Source organism: Microcaecilia unicolor, chromosome 6 (assembly GCF_901765095.1).
Source record: "Microcaecilia unicolor chromosome 6, aMicUni1.1, whole genome shotgun sequence".
In the NCBI taxonomy this organism is placed as follows: domain Eukaryota; kingdom Metazoa; phylum Chordata; class Amphibia; order Gymnophiona; family Siphonopidae; genus Microcaecilia; species Microcaecilia unicolor.
In genome coordinates this window covers 290,068,549-290,087,205 of record NC_044036.1, presented here as the reverse complement: position 1 = coordinate 290,087,205, position 18,657 = coordinate 290,068,549, and the positions used below count along the sequence as shown (strand labels likewise).

Below are 18,657 nucleotides of genomic sequence, written 5' to 3'. Positions count from 1 at the left end.
CCCTGCTCCATGACATTTTTGATTACATTGCAATACTATTTGCTAGGGTGTCCCTTTATTCTGGTAACGTACCATGAGCCCCTCAAGTGACTGACCTGCCTAAGAAATGCAATGGCTGACCTGCCTAAGAAATACAATGGCTGAATCACGGAGATGGTTCTTGAGTCTACAGCCTTTCCAGTTTGATGCATGGCACTGGGCTGGCTGGGAGCATCAGAATGCACCTCTCAGGAGATACAGACCCTGTGAAGGTAGGCACTCAATAGGGTATGGTTGCGCTGAGAAGGAAGGGTATGTGATGAAGTACATAAGAAGTTACTGGTTCCCCTTAACAACACTCCCTCACAGAGCCATATTAAGTCCTTCAATACAGAACACAAAGGGCATAGCTCAGTCAAGGCAGAACAGGGAGGCCATGGTTCAGGTAGTCAGATAAAAACTTTGAGCACAAGCTTACCAGGAAGGCCCAGGGAAGACGAGCAGACCTCCAGCATTTGCCTTCACTACAGATGTGAGAGCAGCGGAAGTTTAATGCAGATAGGCCAAGTTTTACCTTGGATTCTTGTGAAATCCTAATTGTGGAGGCCAGACCTGAACCGCTTTGATGCCTATGTCAGACCAATTAATGGTATATCAAATGTAATGAATAATAAGTTTAGTGCTGCAGATCCCGGCATTATGGTGTTGAATATTCAGATATCAAATGCTGACCATGCAACTGAATATCAGCCTGCAAGTATGGAATAGGTCAGAATTCTATACTCTCTTGTTCTGCCCTTCTAACATTATTTATCTCTTGTTTTTAATGGTTAGGAGTGATGAAGTCCATGGCACAGCAGGACTGTATGAATGGCACCAGCAGCTGTCCATCTGATAAACAAGGTTGTCAATCTGTCATGCAGTTGGAGAGAAGATTTGCATCTGCAGATCCTGCTCCAGCTTGGAGTCAGGAGACCTACACGTCTCAAGCAAATAAAGGCTACAGTTTACCCCAGCAGAGACAGACAGATGGATTGAACAGCAGGTGAGGATAAATTTTGCATATCCCTTCTTGTGCTACAGTACTTTTGCATTCTTGGTGTATGCAGTTAGATGGTATTACCATTTCTTCACAGCTCTTTCAATCCAGTTGACTTTGTAATTCCTACAGCATTCAGGGATTTTTCTTTCTTACTAAAAGTTCATGCAACAAAGGTGAAATTAGGTCTTACCTGCTAATTTTCTTTCCTCTAGACCCTCCAGACCGGTCAGTCTCCCTCTGCTGGTAGGAGGACATAACCCACGCGTCTTGACCGGTCTGGAGGGTCGTGGAGGAAGCACTCTTTTTTTTTTTTTTTTTGCTTTTGGCATGAAAAGTCTGACTGACGACTTGAACCTAAGGGACAAGGGAGGTGTATAGTTTTGTCTTTCTTTTGTTCCATAGTGTCTGGAGGTAGCAAGTACCACTTGTTATCTCTGCTTACTACTAGGGGCTTACCAAAAAAAGGTTTAGTTGGGGGGGGGGGGGGGGGGGGGGGGTCAGTTCTGCTGAAACCAAAACTGTGACTGAAACAATATGGATGTTTTCAGCCAGAATGGAAACAACTCATCGCCTGGTTTTATCCAAAACTGAGACTAGAACCGAAACAGTAGTTTTACCCACATGTTTTCGTCAGAAGCTGAAACTTTGTAGTTAGCCCCTCCTCCCAGTAGGCCACCCGAGCCTACCTTTCATTCCCTGGTGGTGTACAGATGAGGTTGGGACAAGTGTGATCCTCTTGCTCCTGTCTATGCTAGCTCCGCTTTCAAAGTGGCTGCCACAACCTGTCGAGACTGCTAGAGGTCACTCCTTCCCCCAACTACACTCCTAGACCACCAGGAATTGTAAGATAGGCTTGGGGTGGGGGAGTTTACTCCTGTTCAGGAGGGAGGGAGGCCAAACTGGATAAAACAGGCAGTTTTGGCTGAAACTAGCCGTTTCACCGAGACCGAAAACATGCCGAAAATGGAGTTGGTGCCAAAATCAAAATTTGGTTGCCTACTACTTACTTTCCACTTTCAAACTTTCCTCTCAAATGTCATCTTGTTTCTAATATTTCTAGTGTTTTCCATCTGCATCCTGCAACAATTTCATCAAATGGTAAAAAGTGCATAACAGTGACCAGTTCACCATCTGGTAGATTGGGCAGGCCAGTAATCCTATGAAATTCAGAGTAGACAATCCACTACAAATAAATTAGTTTAAATCCTGTTGATATCATTTTGCTCTTGGTTCTACAGCACTAACATTACAGTGGACATGAAGGCCACTGCTTTAATAGGCAGAACAGATGCTCTTACACAGCTCTGTGACCAGCACCCTCCCTCAAATCTGTTGACTTTGAGGTGCCAGAACAATAGCAGAGGAATCCAATGAATTGTTTAAATGGGGGTGGGGATGGGGAGAGAACATATCTAGAGAACTGGAAAAAAGGAGAGAGATCCTGATTTGGTAATGGTAATGAGGGGGACCTAGACATACATGCTGGAAAGAGGAAGTGAGAGTCCCTATAGATCCCCTGAAGTGTCAATGCTTGTTATAATTGCTTGTTATAATCCACCTGTGCCCCTTAGAGGAGCAGTGATATAGAACTGTGAGCGTAATTTGTTTTTGCTTGACTTGGAGCATAAAGTAATTCTCCAATCTCACTGACTGACTTTTCTTTGGTTTCCTTTCAGGAAGGAAAGCTCTTATTCCATCTTGGTAGGGAAATCAGAGAGCATAAATGCCCAAAAAGATCTCTTTCAGGAGAAAGGGGAAGAGAACTTAACCAACAGTTATGATAAGAAGGCTCAAATAAACTGTATCTCACCTCAAAGAAGAAGTCAGGACCTCCTCTTTCAGCACCAGGAAAACATGTCAGATCATCAAACCAGCTTAAAGACATCTCCCCTTAGAGAGTCTTATTTCCAAAGTGATAAAGCTCAGTATAACAGCTGGGACTTCACACACCATCAGAAATCATTAGATACAGCCAGCAGTGTCAAGGAAGATGCCCTCAGGGGAAACAGTTCTTTGAGTTCAGATTTATGGAAGAAAGATGAGAATGTGACTGATGAACACACAACAGATACCCAGTGGGGTTCAGAAATCACAAATACTACAAGCCAACATCAGGAGCACATGGGGAGGACCCGTAGATCTGGCCCAATTAAAAAGCCAGTTTTGAAAGCTTTGAAGGTTGAGGACAAAGTGAAGGAACTGGAGAAGAGCAAACATGATACAGAGGAGCGTGCCAAGCCACTGAAAGACAGAGAGAAACCTCCCTACAAGACAAATAATGAAGGAAGGAATGATTTGACTTTAAGTCCTCCATGTTCTTCACTAAGTGAAAAACGCTCTGCAGAGGCTGGTTATATCAGAGACACTGAAAAATCTTTACAAGAAGATGAGAAGTCTGATAGAAGTTGGGAGAACAAATCTTTAAAAGATTCTAGAGAGCTTCCACCAACCAAAAGAAATAACTGGATCTTTATAGATGAAGAGCAAGCCTTTGGTGGCAGAGGTCAAGGCAGAGGAAGGGGCCGAGGTTTTCAAGAATTTAGTTTCCGAGGACGTGGAAGTAGGAGCGTATATAATGGCCAAAAAAATACGAGAGGGCGGGGCCCCATGGAGTTTGTTCAGTCTGAAGACGTCACAAGAGGCAAGCCACCCAGGCGCAGGGTTGCCAGTGAAACTCATAGTGAAGGGTCAGAATATGAGGACCTTCCTAAACGACGACGTCAGAGAGGTTCTGAGAAAGGGAATGAAGAAACTGCCCTAGAAAGGGAAAGGAGTGACATAAAAAAAGAAGACTTTAAAGATTCTTGGAGGTCAAACAAAACTTATGCTGATGATCCAAATAATCTTGACTGTAAGTCAAGAACTCCAAGAGCCTTTGGAAGAACTCTACCACCTCGACTAAGCAATTCTAGTTATGGACAAAGAACTTTTGGATCCAAGGAGACAACTGGTTGGCAGTCTAAAGCTGGTGGAACTTGGCAAGAATATGGTATTCCTTCAAACACTTTTAAGACCAGACGAGAATCTGATAGAGATTATATCCAAGATTCCTACAAGTATTCAGACTCCTTTTCTGGGCATAGTTACGAGGAGAGAGATGGTAATGACATGAGGTCCTTCTTTCAAGATGAGTATTTGGTAGAACCAGATAGCATGGACAGTAGAACATTCAGGCGAAGACGTCCTCCTCGTCAAGACAAACCCCCGAGATTCAGGCGCCTTAGACAAGAAAGAGAAACTGTTGGCCAGTGGAATGGTGAGGATGCTGGTAATGTACTGGCTAACCAGTGGCCTGGGCAATCCAGAATTTCTCCAGAGAAGAATGGCTCATCTGGTATAAGATCTCCAGAACTGTCCTGTCAGAACTCTCCTGACCATGCTAATGAAGAGTGGGAGACTGCTTCTGAAAGCAGTGACTTCAGTGAAAGACGGGAAAGGTGTGATGGCCTCCGTGAATCTAATGAACAACATGACTGCAATCTATCTGTTGGCAGTTTGGGAGAGAAACGAGAACTGTCTAAAAGGAGTTTCTCTAGCCAGAGACCTTTGGTAGAGCGACAGAGCCGTAAGATGGAACCAGGAGGGTATGTGGAAAAATCAGGAAGGGCCAGTGGGAGCAGTAGTCGAAATGACGGCCAGCAGAATGGAACATCAGTAAAGAACCAAAGGTAAACCTGCAATGTGACGTTCAGTTCCCTGCTATTTGACTATAGTAGTAATTGCCGTTTCTGCATAGAAATAGAAAGTGTTGCTCCCTGTCATGGTTTGGCAGGTAGAATATGCTTTAGACTTGCAGTAAAAATATGCTATCTGAATCAAGGTTAGAAATACACTGATGCTTGAAAACAGCATTTGATTACTTGATATCTAGAATGGGCTTTGATACTTGAGCATCGTTATGTTATAGCAGGAAAAATTTAGATACCAGATTCCAAATGAATTTCAAGCCATTCCACAGTACAGGTAACCTGACCCTCCTCCATTCCTGGCACTCAACATTAGGACTACTCGCTAGGTAGTTTTCTTGAACTGATTTTTTTAAACACAGATTTGAAGTTACACATTTTTAGTGTTTTGCCATTTGATTGTTTCTGAGTTAATCTACCTTTTCTAAGTATCCCTTCAGACCAGCCTAGACTAATGGGTTATACATGTTCACCAGCTGAGAACCACAGAAGTTTGATGGAGCCTATAAGCAAAGTGTTCAGTACCTTTTAGATCCAATAGTTCTCAGTCTATAGCAGGTGGTGGATGTGATGAGCCTGTGCAGTCTAGATTGGTCTGGTAGTCCTTGGGGGTGGGGGGGGTGGGGGGGGAAGAGAAAGAATTACAGTCAACTAACGCTTTATTTCTTTCTCTCAGAGCTCCTTTGCTTTGTTGCTTACTGGGGGCCACGATCCGTGGGGGTCTCTAAGTGCCCTGGGGGTGTCAAACCTGGGCGGCCGAGTTCCTGCCCTCTTCCCGTCTTCACCTCCCGGTTCCTTTTGTTTCTCCCTGTGGGATTTTTTATAATTAGGAGATTATTTTTGTGCGTTGGCCTCAGTCTGCATCTTGTGGGTCCTTGAGTGCCTGGGAATTTGTGCCTCATTTCATTTCGTTCTTATAAAAACAAAAAAATTGAAAGAAACCAGAGCCGAATTAGATGTGATCCAGATTGCTATCTCTGTCTTTGTGTTTGCTGTAAAGGAACTAATCTTTTTACTCTGGCAGTAGTTGGATTTGCTGTGGCTTCCTTCTCTCCCCATGGTACAAGCAGTATGAGTTCCGAGAGGCTGAAGCACTGCAGAGCATGTCAACATCATGGTATTGATGTGGCCGAGATTATGCAAGTTTTGCTGAGACCGTCTGCCTTCTGGTACCATGGCTGAATCCCAGCAAACGCCTCAGCTTTCCCTGGAGCATGGATGGGAGCTAAGTCAGTCAGTGAATGTGAAGGGCGCTTCTGGGTTTGCAGCAGTCCCAATTTCAGCAGCAACCACTGCCATTTTGTTTGATGCGACTGCTGTATATCAGCCCCTGCGGCTTGAAGTAAGCACCGTTCCAGCGGGTCTTGCCTTGCTAATGAATTTGAGGACTTCTCTGATGTGGGTTTTCCTCCAGAGTTTGTTCTCTCTAGGTTTAAAACATTCTGTATGCGCAGAACAGGTTTCCAGGAAGCGGATAGTACAGTTGCAGGTGGCCCTACTTCCCCAAAGAAACAGCGTTTGAGCTGGGAAGAGGAGGAGGAAGAATTTTTGGAATCCACCTCCTTGCACTCTGAAGAGGAACAATTCCTTTCTGACGCTGAGCAGGTTCAAGGAGACCCAGGAGGCTTGGATCCTGGGGGGGGTGACAACTTGCCTCCAGGGGAAGACTCCTCGGTTGTTTGGGTTTTGCACTGGAAGAAATTGCAGGAACTCATTGAGCAGGTCTCTTCGGTGCTCAGGTTTGAGGAGGATCAGGAGGTCTCAGAGCTGTGGGAAGGTAGATCCCTTGATGAAGGGTATCAGGAAGACTAGCTGATTCTTCCCAGTAGTACACCAGGACATTCAAGCTAGGAGATTCCAGGGGGTTGGAGGAACAAGCGAGGTTGTACCATCTAGATGTCAGGAGGACGGTTGTGTTCCTATCTGTGTTGAACTGAGGACGACATTTGGACAGTCTCTTCATATTGTTAACTAGCCCAAGAAAAATCCTTGAAGCATCCAAGCTACCATCTCTAGGTGGATTAAAGAGGCCATTGCTTCAGTGAGTCTGCTCAGTGGGAAGGTGATTTCTGATGCTCTCAAAGTGCATTTTACCAGAGGACAGGACAGTGACCTCGTGGGTGGAGACTTCATTTGTACCACCTCAAGAGATTTGTGGGGTAGCAATCTGCTGTATTCTTTTGTCCGGCACTATCAAGTGGATATTTTTGCCCTTCAGGACACAAAGTTTGGGGCTCAGGTGTTGACCTAAGGGCTCCAGGATCCCACCCTTTATGTTCACTGGTTTGCTATTTTCCCATCAGTCTAGACCAGTCTGGAGGGATGCTTGGGAAGTAGAAATTAGGTCTTACATGCTAATTTACTTTCCTTTAGTCACTCAAGATGGCCTAGAGCCCACCCTGTGAAGAGAAGGGAGGTCTTTGAAGAGTTTTCTTTTTGCTATTTTTGTTCTTTCAAGTTTTTCAGGCAACATGCTTCTCCTTAGACGGTGTTTTCTTTTTACAAAATAAAAAGGAACTGTAGAGCTATTGTGGATTGAGGCAACCTATTCTCGTGGTGTGAGGCAACTGCATCTCTGTCTCTCATAGTGCAGCACTCCCTATTTGAGGACGAGTGCTTTGGAGTTCTCTGGAATAAGTTGGCTGTGTTTCTTGCCTTCTTTCCATTTTATTACTGTTATCTGCTTTGTTATAGTCATACTGGCTCTGGAAGGGATTGCATACCTTGCTAATAGGCTCTGCCAGAGTTTTGTGATTCTCAGTTTCCACCTGCTGGTGGGCATGCATAGCCCATCAGTGTAGGCCAGTCTGAAGGGACTAAAGGAAAGTAAATTAGCAGTAAGTCCTAATTTCTCCTTCCCAGAACTGGACTCTTCCCTAAATCCATTCGTCATTGAATGGGTAGGTTTGGATGGCAAGTAGTTGCTAGTGATGGAAGCTTAGATCCTATTTTCTTCTGTTTAGTTCTCTGAGTAACCAGTGAAATGGACCTGTTTACTACAAGATTTTTGCTACATTTACAACATAGAAGAACCTTAGTGAGCAGGACTCTAAAATTACTGAGTTTTGGAAGAAATATACTAAATTGGATACACATCATTCAGTAACAATTTAATTTGTTTTATTTTGTGTATTTTTTTAATCTTCTTGAACTAATCTCTTTCTTATGCAGCCGTTCTTCTGAGACCTTCCCAGGGATGACTGGTCACTCCATGTACAACATGGAGAAATCGTCACACATTAGCCCAGACACTGCAGAGATAGTGGGCAAGAAGCAGGAGAAAAATGCAAAGTCAGCTCCTCAGAAGGCAGGCGAAAAGGTTGAGGTCATATCGCAGTTTGATCTCACTTATGGAAGTAAGTAATTTTCATGCTGTCTGTGAGGATTAGCTTTTAAATGGAGCAGACTGAAGGAAGATTGAGTCGGTGGGGAACTAAGGGTTTCAGCTGTAAAACGGCAGGGCACTAGACTGTCATCTTCCGTAATGAAATCTGAGTGCAGAATGCATATGAATGGCATGTGAAATGCAGCATAGCACTTTCTGTGAAATACTGTCATCTTAGTGTGTTCCTTTATTATGTCAGCTGGTAACACCCTCCTGTTCACAATTTGAATACTGCAGCAGAGTAATGTGGGTCATAGTTTCCCTGTTGATAGGCAGCATGATGCCTGCCCACTTTGTGGTGATACCTCCAACAGAGCCCATGCTGAACAGTTGCTCTCCTATGCTTAAGAAACATGTGATGGTTCCTGCCTGCACCAGTGACCTAATCTACCCTTCCCAAGCTGTGTCCTTTACTTATTGCATCTAGTCACAAATCCACTCTCCCCCCCCCCCCCAAAAAAAAAAAAGGTAAATATAACAAAAATTGTAAGTGTAAACAACAGCAGTGGTAACAGACAGCAAATTAAAATAATTCTGGCTAGATCAGACACCAGCAGCACCTTATGGCTTCAATATCTCCAGTCCCAACAGATCAGTCAGAGATTCCCAAGGGTATGAGGGGGGCAGGCACATCCCCCCCCCCCCCCCTCCCTACGTGTGTCAGCACCTGTTGGACATAGGGCGAAATATACCAAAGCATCCAGGAATGTGATACCAATAATCCCCTGTAAAGAGCTGCAGTCAAAGGCTCAGATTACTCGCAAGTTGTTCAGCCACCTCACCAAGCCAAATACTTGGGTACTCATCTCTTTTCTCCCTCAAGGAGCAGGTGTACCAAATTGAGTGCCACTGCAGATAGCTGCAACTGTTGAGACTGATCCATGCAGGATCCCTCTCACCATTGTACCACTTCAGCTCCTGCTCAGTTTTTTCAGACCAGGCATCATTGTTTGCTGATTCCCCAACAGCTGCCCAGAGCATAGATTTGGGGAACATCTGTAAAGTCATAAAGAAAACCCCCAAAAAGCAGCACAAAAGGTCCCAAACAACTGGCCTGCTTTTTATTTATTTATTTGGGGGGGGGGGGGGGTGTCATCAGACTAGTCCAGAATGTGAGTCTGTGCCTGCCTACCAGCAGATGGAGACAAAGAGCAGCCCTGCCCTATGTTAGCCACCCTGTAAGCTCAGCTTTCCAGCATTCTCTGTCTCTAGCAGATGGTGACAAACATCTTTTCTCAGTGTTGTGGGCTCGTGTGGTGCTCCTGTACCTGGCTGGAGAATTGGTAACCTGGTGGTATAGATTATAGAGAAGATCCTGGTCCCCTTGGATGACTCCACACCTGAGAGGATACCTGGAGAAGTTTGCTCTACCCCTCCCTCCCCTCAAGTTGCATGGGGTTGATTTGTCTCCCTTCTTTTGACTATTTAAAAATATATATATGGCTCTGGGCAGTATCACATCTCAGTATTCTGGAGGAAGAGATCAATTTACATTTACAGGCAGATGCCATAGAAGAACTGACACTAGACAGAGGATGGAGGATTCTTCTTGATTCACAAAAAGTTGGAAGGACTAAGGCCTATTCTGGATTTTTGAGAAGGAAAAGTTAAGATGATTTTATTAACCACGATCCTTCTGCTCCCAAATCAAGTCAGTTGGCTTGCCTCACTCAATGTAAGGGATGCCTACACCCACATACCAATTCATCACAACCACTGTTGAAACTTACATTCCTACACAACACTTCCAGTACCAAGTGTCTTCCCAAAATACCTGGCCATCATAGTGGCTTCTCTTCACAGGGTAGGCCATTATATATTCCCCTATGTCGATGATTAGCTCATATATGCCCCATCACAGTCCAGGGCAGCATTTGCAGTTCAGGCCACAGTCAGCATGCTCCAGGGCCATAGGTTTTCTCATCAATATGGAAAAATCCTCTCCGACATTCACAAAGGGTTTACAATTTATAGAAGTTCATCTAGATAACTTCTGCAGCAAGAGCTTGCTAGAAGAAAGAATCCAGTTCCTCCAAGCATTTCTGTTTATAGTGACCCAAATGCTTTTAGTTACAACTTGAAAAAGTACTACAGAAAAAGGACACATGGTGGTCTTGGTTCATATAGTACTATTTGCTAGGCTACACATGTCATCGCCAGTGGCACCTCGAGCGACATTGAAATCAGCATCTAGCCTCTCGAGAAAAAGATCCCTTTAGATCAAGCTGTCCGGTCTTCTCTGCAGTGATGGCTATATTGCCCAAACTTGATGACGGGATGCCCATTTCAAGCCATGCTCCCTCAAGCAATTCAAACCACAGACCCCTCCACACAAAGATGGGGAGCTCACCTCCATCATTGACAGATTAAGGAGAGGTAATTACACACAAACATTTTCAAACTCGGAGCTATTTACTGCATTATAAGTTTTCTTGCTATGGCTTTGATCTCAAGTGGTTTTTATCTGCCCAATTGGGTAGCAGTATTCTACCTAAACAAACAACGGGGGTTCTGGCTCTCTTTGGCTCGGTAGAGAGGCCCTAACGATCTGGATCCTTTCAGATGCATTGAACATCGCTTCTCTATCCAATTATCTCCCCAGTCAGCAGAACCAAATAGTAGACTCCCTCAGTTGAAAACTGAATCCACACAAATGGACACTAGGCTGGGACACAATTCAAAAGATATTCAGTCTTGGGGGACCCCACAGATCTTTTTGCTTCACAAAACAGTATATGCTATGCTCCTTTGTGTTCCCTTTGTTCAAGCCCTTGTAGAATAGCAACAGATGCCTTCACTGGTCTCAAGGGTCTCCTTTGTTCATTGCCACCATTTTGCTTCAAAAGATATGGACAGACAATGTTCAATTCTTTAGCAGTATCCAGACCAATCAAGACACTTGGGTTATTCACTCCTACCAGCAGATGGAGACTGAGAACACTGACTCTGAGAACTCTATAAGAACCATGTGTAGTGCCAGCCAGTATTTCTCAGTCTCCCAGCACATGATGCTATGCAGCCTGTGCAATCTGAGCCACTCTGGTAGACCCAAGGAGAGGGGTCCCCTGGGGGGGGCAGTGAAAGTTGCTTATTCCTTGGTATATTTAAAAAATTAAAAACTAAAATAGTACAATTTGGAATTCCCTTTGCCTCTGCCTGTGTGTTTTTGAGGTGTTGGTCCATGGGGGTCACTTTTCCGCTGGTGGTGCTACACCCCGAAGGCTGGGTCCATTTCCCATCCAGCCAGCCCTCCTTGGGGACAGGGTTGTGAGCTTGTGTCTTGGCTGTAGGTTCCTCGGAAGCCTTGAATGCCCAGTTCCATATAGCTGGTGAGTCATTAAAAAAAAAAAAAAAAAGTTACAGAAAGTGTTTCAGCATCTTAACAGTGGCAAGCTGAATTTGCAGCGGCGCCCCCCCCCCCCCCCCGCCTTGGTCCCTGTGGCTCTGTCAGCATGAGCAGTTGGTGGAAATTTATCTACCTGTCCTCTGTGTTTACCCGGTAGCCACATTAAATGCCCTAATGTTCAAGTCCCGACCAATGCTTGTCCAATGCGCACCCATAATTTGTGGTCTTCCTTTCGAAACCATTCCACCGCTGCTCTCGACTGTGCAGCACAATAATATCCATATAGGTTGGGGACCCCCAGACCCCCATCCCTTTTGTTTTTGTATAAAAACCTTCGTGGTAAACGCGATCTTTTGTTGTTCCAGATAAATCGGACCAGACTATCCTGCAGTCCTGACAAAAAGGTTCTGGGAAGTCTAAGTGGAAGAACCTGGAACAGATACAACAGCCGAGGCAAAATATTCATTTTGAGGGTCGCAATTCGCCCCATCCACGATAATCTCATTGGCATCCATCTTTCCAGGTCCCGCCGTATTTCTTTCTGAAGGCCCGGGTAGTTAACTTCAAACACCTCCAACAAGTTCTTCGAAATCTGCACCCCTAGATATCTTAATTCCCGCTCCTCCCATTTAAAGGCAAAAGACATCTTCAATGATTCTAACAGGGCCTCTGGAACTACCACCGCTAGACCAACCGACTTACTAGCATTGAGTTTATATCCTGACACTCGGGTGTATCTTTCGATCTCATGCATGACATTTGGAAGGGATATCAATGGTCTTGTCAGTGACAATAATACATCATCCGCGAATAATGCAATTTTATGTTCTTGTCCTCCCACCCTGACACCCGCTATGTCAACATTCTCCCGTATGGCCTCTGCTAGGGGCTCCATCGCCAATGCAAATAAGAGAGGGGATAAAGGGCATCCCTGTCTTGTACCGCACCCCAGCTTAAAGGTCGCCGAATTCCCTCCGTTGATTCGCACACATGCCCTAGGGGAAGTGTACAACGCTTGAATCCAAGATCTATAGAACTGTCCAATCCCCACTCTCTGCAAGACCTTGTCCAGATAGCCCCAGTGGACCCGGTCGAATGCCTTTTCGGCGTCCAGGCCCAAAAGCACCATCGGGCTAGCTTTCCTTTGCGCCTGGAACACCAAATCTAGCGTTCTTCGTATATTGTCTCCTGCCTGTCTCTTAGCCACAAAACCCACTTGATCCGGGTGGATCAAGCATGGGAGCACCCTTCCCAATCGGTTCGCTAGCACCTTTGCCAATATTTTGACATCCGAATTAAGTATCCATATTGGTCTATACGCTGCGCAGTCCGTTTTATCTTTGGGTTTCGGTATAACTGCCACCCATGCCTCCATCATGGTCTTAGGGAGAGGGGCACCTGCTCTCACTGAGTTAATAACTAGCGTGAGGTATGGGGCCAATATCCCCCCCAAATGTTTTAAAAAATTCATTGGTGAATCCGTCAAGGCCCGGCACCTTTCCTGTAGGCAATGTTTTGATAACCTGAGTCACTTCAGCCACCTGAACAGGGGCCTCCAGATCTCTCTCTTGTTCTGTCAGCACAGTCAGTCCCCGTTCCTTTAGATAATCGTCAATTTCCCCTGTCTGTACAGCAGTATCCTCCGAATATAGGGATTCGTAGTATTGTGCGAATCTTTCCCTAATCTGTGTTGAGGTGTGCAACATAGTTCCCTTTGCATCCTTCACTCTCAGAACTTGTCTATCTGCCCTCAGCTTTCTCAGTTTATTAGCCAATAACCGCCCAGGTTTATTTGTAGACTCATAATACACCTGTTTCAGACGTGCATGCACAAATTTCAAGCTTTCTTCATGCACATCTGCTATCTTCATTCTCACCGCCTGGAGCCTTCGGTAGTCAGACACCGAGCCAGTGGCCCTATATCTGACCTCCAAGGCCCCCAGTCTCTCCATGCACTGTGCCAACCTTTCCTTCTGTATTCTATTCCTCTGGCTAGCACACTTTACAAAATAACCCCTGGCGACCGCCTTAAAGGCATCCCACACTACGTCCAGGGCCGGCCCTGAGTCCATATTGAGCTCAAAATACTCTTGTGATACTGCTACAAATTTAGCAACCATAGCTGGATCTTGCAATAAACAGTTATTTAATGTCCATCGTTTGTCTCTCGTTTCCTCTCTCAAGGAGGGGAGGGTAGTCCACACCGGAGCGTGGTCTGAAATAGTAATATGACCTATGTGAGATTCTCCTCCCCCCTCCGAGAGAGTCTTGTCAACAAATACATAATCCAGTCTAGAGTAAGAAAGGTGCACCTGGGAATAATACGTATAGTTTCTCCTTTTGGGATGTCCCACTCTCCACACATCGTATAGCCCCATCTCATCTACAAAGTTTTTCAGGGCTCAAGATATCTTCCAATCATTTGGAGCCGGAGGAGCTGACCTGTCTAAACCCGGTTGCATGGTAGCATTAAAGTCTCCGGCCACCAGCAGTTTCCCTCTGGCAAAAGCCTGCAATTCTCTGCGGAGTCGCCCAAAAAAGCGCTCCTGTCGCTCATTCGGAGCGTACACATTAACTAGGGTATATTCCTCCTGCTCCAAAAGGACATGCAAGAATATATAGCGTCCCTCCACTTCCCTTCTCACATGCAATATCTGGACCTGTACATCCCTATGAAACATGATAGCCACCCCTCTCTTTTTGGCTCCCTTTGCATCGGATGCGAGATACACTGTCGGATATTGCTTAAAGGCTAAGTACTTCTCATGTGTTTTTAAAAAATGAGTTTCTTATGCCCATTGTCGCCCCTGTTGTTTGTTCTTACTCTGGACCCATTGATAAGAGATATACAGAGAACGCCGGATGTACAAGGTATTCAGGTGGGATCGGAAACTTTTAAGATAGCAGCTTTTGCAGATGATTTATTGGCTCATGTAACTCAACCAGAAACATCGTTGCCGGCTCTTTTAGAGTGTATGGCAGAGTATGGTGACTTCTCTGGTTTTAAGCTCAACCTAGATAAGTCTGAAGTCTTGCAGAGGGAGGGAGATCAAATCAGAGATAAGTTGAGACACTTACCATTGAGATGGGCAGAGGAATCCTTTAGATATTTGGGAATCCGATTAACAATGGATACCGCAAAAATTTATACAATCAATGTGGCAAAGCAATTACATGATACTAGACAGTCTATAGAACGCTGGAACCCCTTACCGATATCATTAATGGGCCGAATAAATCTATTTAAAATGATTATATTTCCTAGATGGCTCTATCTGTTGCAAGTGCTACCAATATATATAAATAGTAAGGATTTACGACAGTTGAATAAGATCTGTCGGGGATTTTTATGGGGAGGGAAGAAATCCAAGGTGAGATTTGACCACTTGACCGATGGGTGGGCCCGGGGGGGAATGGGATTACCCTGTATTAAAAGGTATAACCAGGCATGCCTTACGAGACATCTCAGGGACTGGCTCTGTGGAACTACTCAGTATACACCATTAAGTTGGGAGCAAGCACTATTTAGGCCCTGGCATTTGAACTTCTTGTTGCATGCAAAAACAAAAAATCTACCAGTTTGTGCCAGAAGTAATATATTGCTCCAACCTTTGAGGAAGGTATGGAAAGAGGTTATGCAAGCTTGGAAGTATAATCCCAATGTTAGTGATCTACTCCCACTGTGTGGGAATGGAGACTTCCCACCAGGGTTAGAAAAGGGGCTATTTGAGAGCTGGTCGGCACAGGGTATCACCTTATTAGAACACTTAGTAAATGAAGAGGGGGTTCTGTATAGCTTTAATGACATGAGGCAGAGATTGTCTTTAAACGCCAAAGACCATTATAAATATCGGCAATTACATCACTATTGGTTCAGTATGGACCAAACTGCTTTGGGTACAGGGTTGGGATCCAAGATTCGTGATTTTTTGAAAGGGGATGAGTATGGGCAGGTGTCTGTATCGAGTTTGCATAAAGCATGGGAGACCCTTAGCCCCCCCCGTATATATGAGTCACTGGAAAAGTCATGGAGCAAAGATCTAGGATACGAGTTGACAGGAATAGATTTTGCAAAATTGATAAAAGATATCCCGGGGCAAGTGGGTGGGGCGGAACTACAAGAGAGTCAATACAGGGTAATTTACAGGGGATACATATCGCAATCACAAGCAGTAAAAGCAGGATGGATAACAGATGTACAATGCCCAAAGTGTCATGAAGATAACACATTTTTCCATGCATTTTGGAAATGTGCTAGTATACAACACTTTTGGAAACTGTTGCAGACATACTTTGAACAACTCCTGGGACATAGACTGTTACCCTCATGGAGGGGAGTGCTTTTGAATAAAAGAAATGCGTATGGGATTTCTGATAAGGATCAGGAGCTATTTTTATGCAAGGCCTACGCTGTAGGAAAAAAATGTATACTTAAACACTGGTTGCAGGCTGAACCTCCATCCTTTTGGCACTGGAGAAGTAGATTACATGAGTTAATGTTATGGGAAGCCAGAGAGGCATATAGCGCCCCGAAGAAAAGGAAAATATTTGTCAAGATATGGTCAAGGTACTTACAACATATTTCCCACAAGGCTAGGAGCGCAGTACTTAACAAACTGGGACCGTTATAGGCAGTGCACCAATAAGCAGATGTGGGCTTTGAACTGGTTCATAAATGTAATAGACAGTGCTACTATCAATACCATGAAAAATAGTAATTATAGATAAAGGGAAACTTTGGAGACTGAACACTAGACACGAGTTAATGGTTGCATTATTTTATTGTATGTTCAATAACACTTGTTCAATATACAGTTGCAATACATATAGAGGGAGGGGGGGAGGGGGGGAGATCAAATGAGTAATAAAAATTTGATGACTGCTAGCAGCATATTGATTCACATGTTTACTGGAATTGAAATGTATCTTGCTCTACTCAGTAATGGAATGTGATTTCTGTTTGAAATGTCATCAATAAAAAAACGTTGAAACATAAAAAATGAGTTTCTTGTAAGAATACCATATGTGGGTGCATCATATGTAGCTCCCTCCCCAAGGCATGCCGTTTGTACGGAGAGTTCAAGCCTTTTACATTATAAGTTAGCAACTGAAAATTAGCCATCTACCTCTGACCTTGCATTGCCTCTTGTTCTTGAAAGGTTTAAATTAATCCCAAATTCCATATCATCAAGCTGATCAATCCATAGACTGGTGGGTTGTGTCCATCTACCAGCAGGTGGAGATAGAGAGCAAACTTTTGCCTCCCTATATGTGGTCATGTGCTGCCGGAAACTCCTCAGTATGTTCTCTATCTCAGCAGGTGGTGGTCACACACAGCAGCAGCTCTGGCTAGGCCTCCAAGCCTAATCCTTAGGTTTTGTTGAGGCCTGGGGTTGAGGGCTCTTTTGAGCAAGTGCAAACCTGATGGTGCCAGGTCCCTCCTTTTCTCCCCCCTCCCGCTGGCTCCGTTTTAAAAAAAAAAAAAAAAAAAAATTTTAAACGTCTTTAAAGGCGTTTATTTTGACGTTTATTTAAACGTTCATTGCAGCTACTCACTGGGACACCAGTTCGTTACAGCTCGGAGCGGCAAGCAGGTAATTTTACCTTTTTATAGCGGGCAGGGGGTTCCCCGATTCTTCTCCTCGTGGCATATGGCGTCGGAGGGCGAGGGCGCAAAGGGTCGCTCCCCGGATCGCTGGAGCGCTTCTAGAGGGGATGCGGGGGTTTTGCAGCCTGATTCGCCCTTGATGGGTGACAGTTTAGTGACCGATGAATGTCCCGGTCCTTCCTCCGGCGTGGCGGTTTTTCCCGCCATAAACGCCCATCCCCCGCTCCTCGCCTCCGCCATTTTGGCCGGCCACGCGGCTCGGACGGCTTCTTCGGGGGCCGCCCTTGAGGTTGGAGACATTAATGCCATGAACGCCCTTTATTTGGGCGACGGCACAAAACCGGCTATTGTTAAGAGCCGTTCTTCCCGCGCGGCTCCTTCGCGGAGTTTCGCGCCGGACGCCATGTTGGATGCGCAGCATGTCTCTCCCCCGCTATTTCGAGCACCGGTTGAGAGTGCGTCTAGGGCTGTTGCCCAGGCTGCGGAAGTGCACAGTCTGGGGGGTTTCTCCCCCGAGTTTGTTTTGCTGCTGCATCAGGCCTTCCTCATGCACAACGCTGCCCCTGCTCCCTCGTCTGGTAAAGAGGTTGAGGTTCCCAGAGGCAAACGCCCTCGGGTTGATTCCCAGGCCTTGGAGGAATTTGTCTCCTCCGATGTAGATGAGGGCAGCGTGTCTGAGGTCTCCCAACGGTCCTTTGCGGATTCCTTGGAGGAGACGGATCCCCGCTCGGTTGGAGCGGATGACCCCTCTGCAGCGCGGCTTTTTAGCCCAGAGGATTTGCCCAACCTGTTGTTACAGGCCATGGACACTTTGAAGATTTCCTCTCCGGAGGACGTCTCTCCCTCAGCCCCTGTTGGCTCTGCCATTATGCTGGGGACGAAGCGCCCGCCTAGAACCTTCCACGTGCATGATGCCATGCACACCTTAATTTCGGCTCAATGGGATGCCCCAGAAGCGAGCCTTAAAGTGGCTAGGGCTATGTCCCGCCTCTATCCTTTGGCTGTGAGTGAGCGTGAGGCCTATCTGTGGCCTACCGTGGATTCTTTAATCACTGCGGTGACTAAGAAAACGGCGTTGCCGGTGGAAGGTGGCACGGCCCTAAAGGACGCCCAAGACAGAAGATTGGAGGCGGCCTTAAGGTCGTCCTTTGAGGCGGCTGCTTTAAGTTTGCAGGCCTCAGTTTGCGGCTCCTATGTGGCCAGGGCGTGCCTGACTATGGTGCAGCGGGCTTCCCCCTCGGATCATTCCTTCAGGGCTGATTGGCCGGCCCTGGAATCGGGCTTAGCCTATTTGGCAGACTTGCTGTATGATGTCTTGAGAGCCTCAGCTAAAGGCATGGCTCAGACAGTCTCTGCGCGGCGGTGGCTTTGGCTGAAACATTGGTCTGCTGACCACGCCTCTAAATCCCGCCTGGCTAGATTGCCTTTTAAAGGCAAGCTGCTCTTTGGGGTCGAGCTGGACAAAATCGTGACCGATCTCGGCACGTCTAAGGGCAAGAAGTTACCAGAGGTCAGGGCTCGGGCTAGTGCTCGTCCCGGTACCTCCAGAGGACGGTTTCAGGAAGCCCGTCGGTACCGCCCGGGCAGGTCGGGTTCTTCTGCCCCCTCTTC

General features: G+C 45.8%; 1 protein-coding gene across 6 annotated transcripts in view; it reads left to right on the top strand.

The window, feature by feature from the left end:
• The window catches only part of PRRC2B (proline rich coiled-coil 2B), a 353,949-nt gene that overhangs the window by 146,712 nt on the left and 188,580 nt on the right, over positions 1-18,657 (top strand). For all 6 annotated transcript variants that reach the window (XR_003942611.1, XM_030207802.1, XM_030207800.1 and 3 more), the window contains 3 exons: positions 814-1,024; positions 2,698-4,689; positions 7,879-8,063. Coding sequence is in view for 5 of the 6 variants with exons in the window: in XM_030207802.1 (XP_030063662.1) it covers positions 814-1,024; positions 2,698-4,689; positions 7,879-8,063 (2,388 nt within the window). In the remaining variant the exon portion in view is untranslated. The remainder of the gene's footprint in view (positions 1-813; positions 1,025-2,697; positions 4,690-7,878; positions 8,064-18,657) is intronic.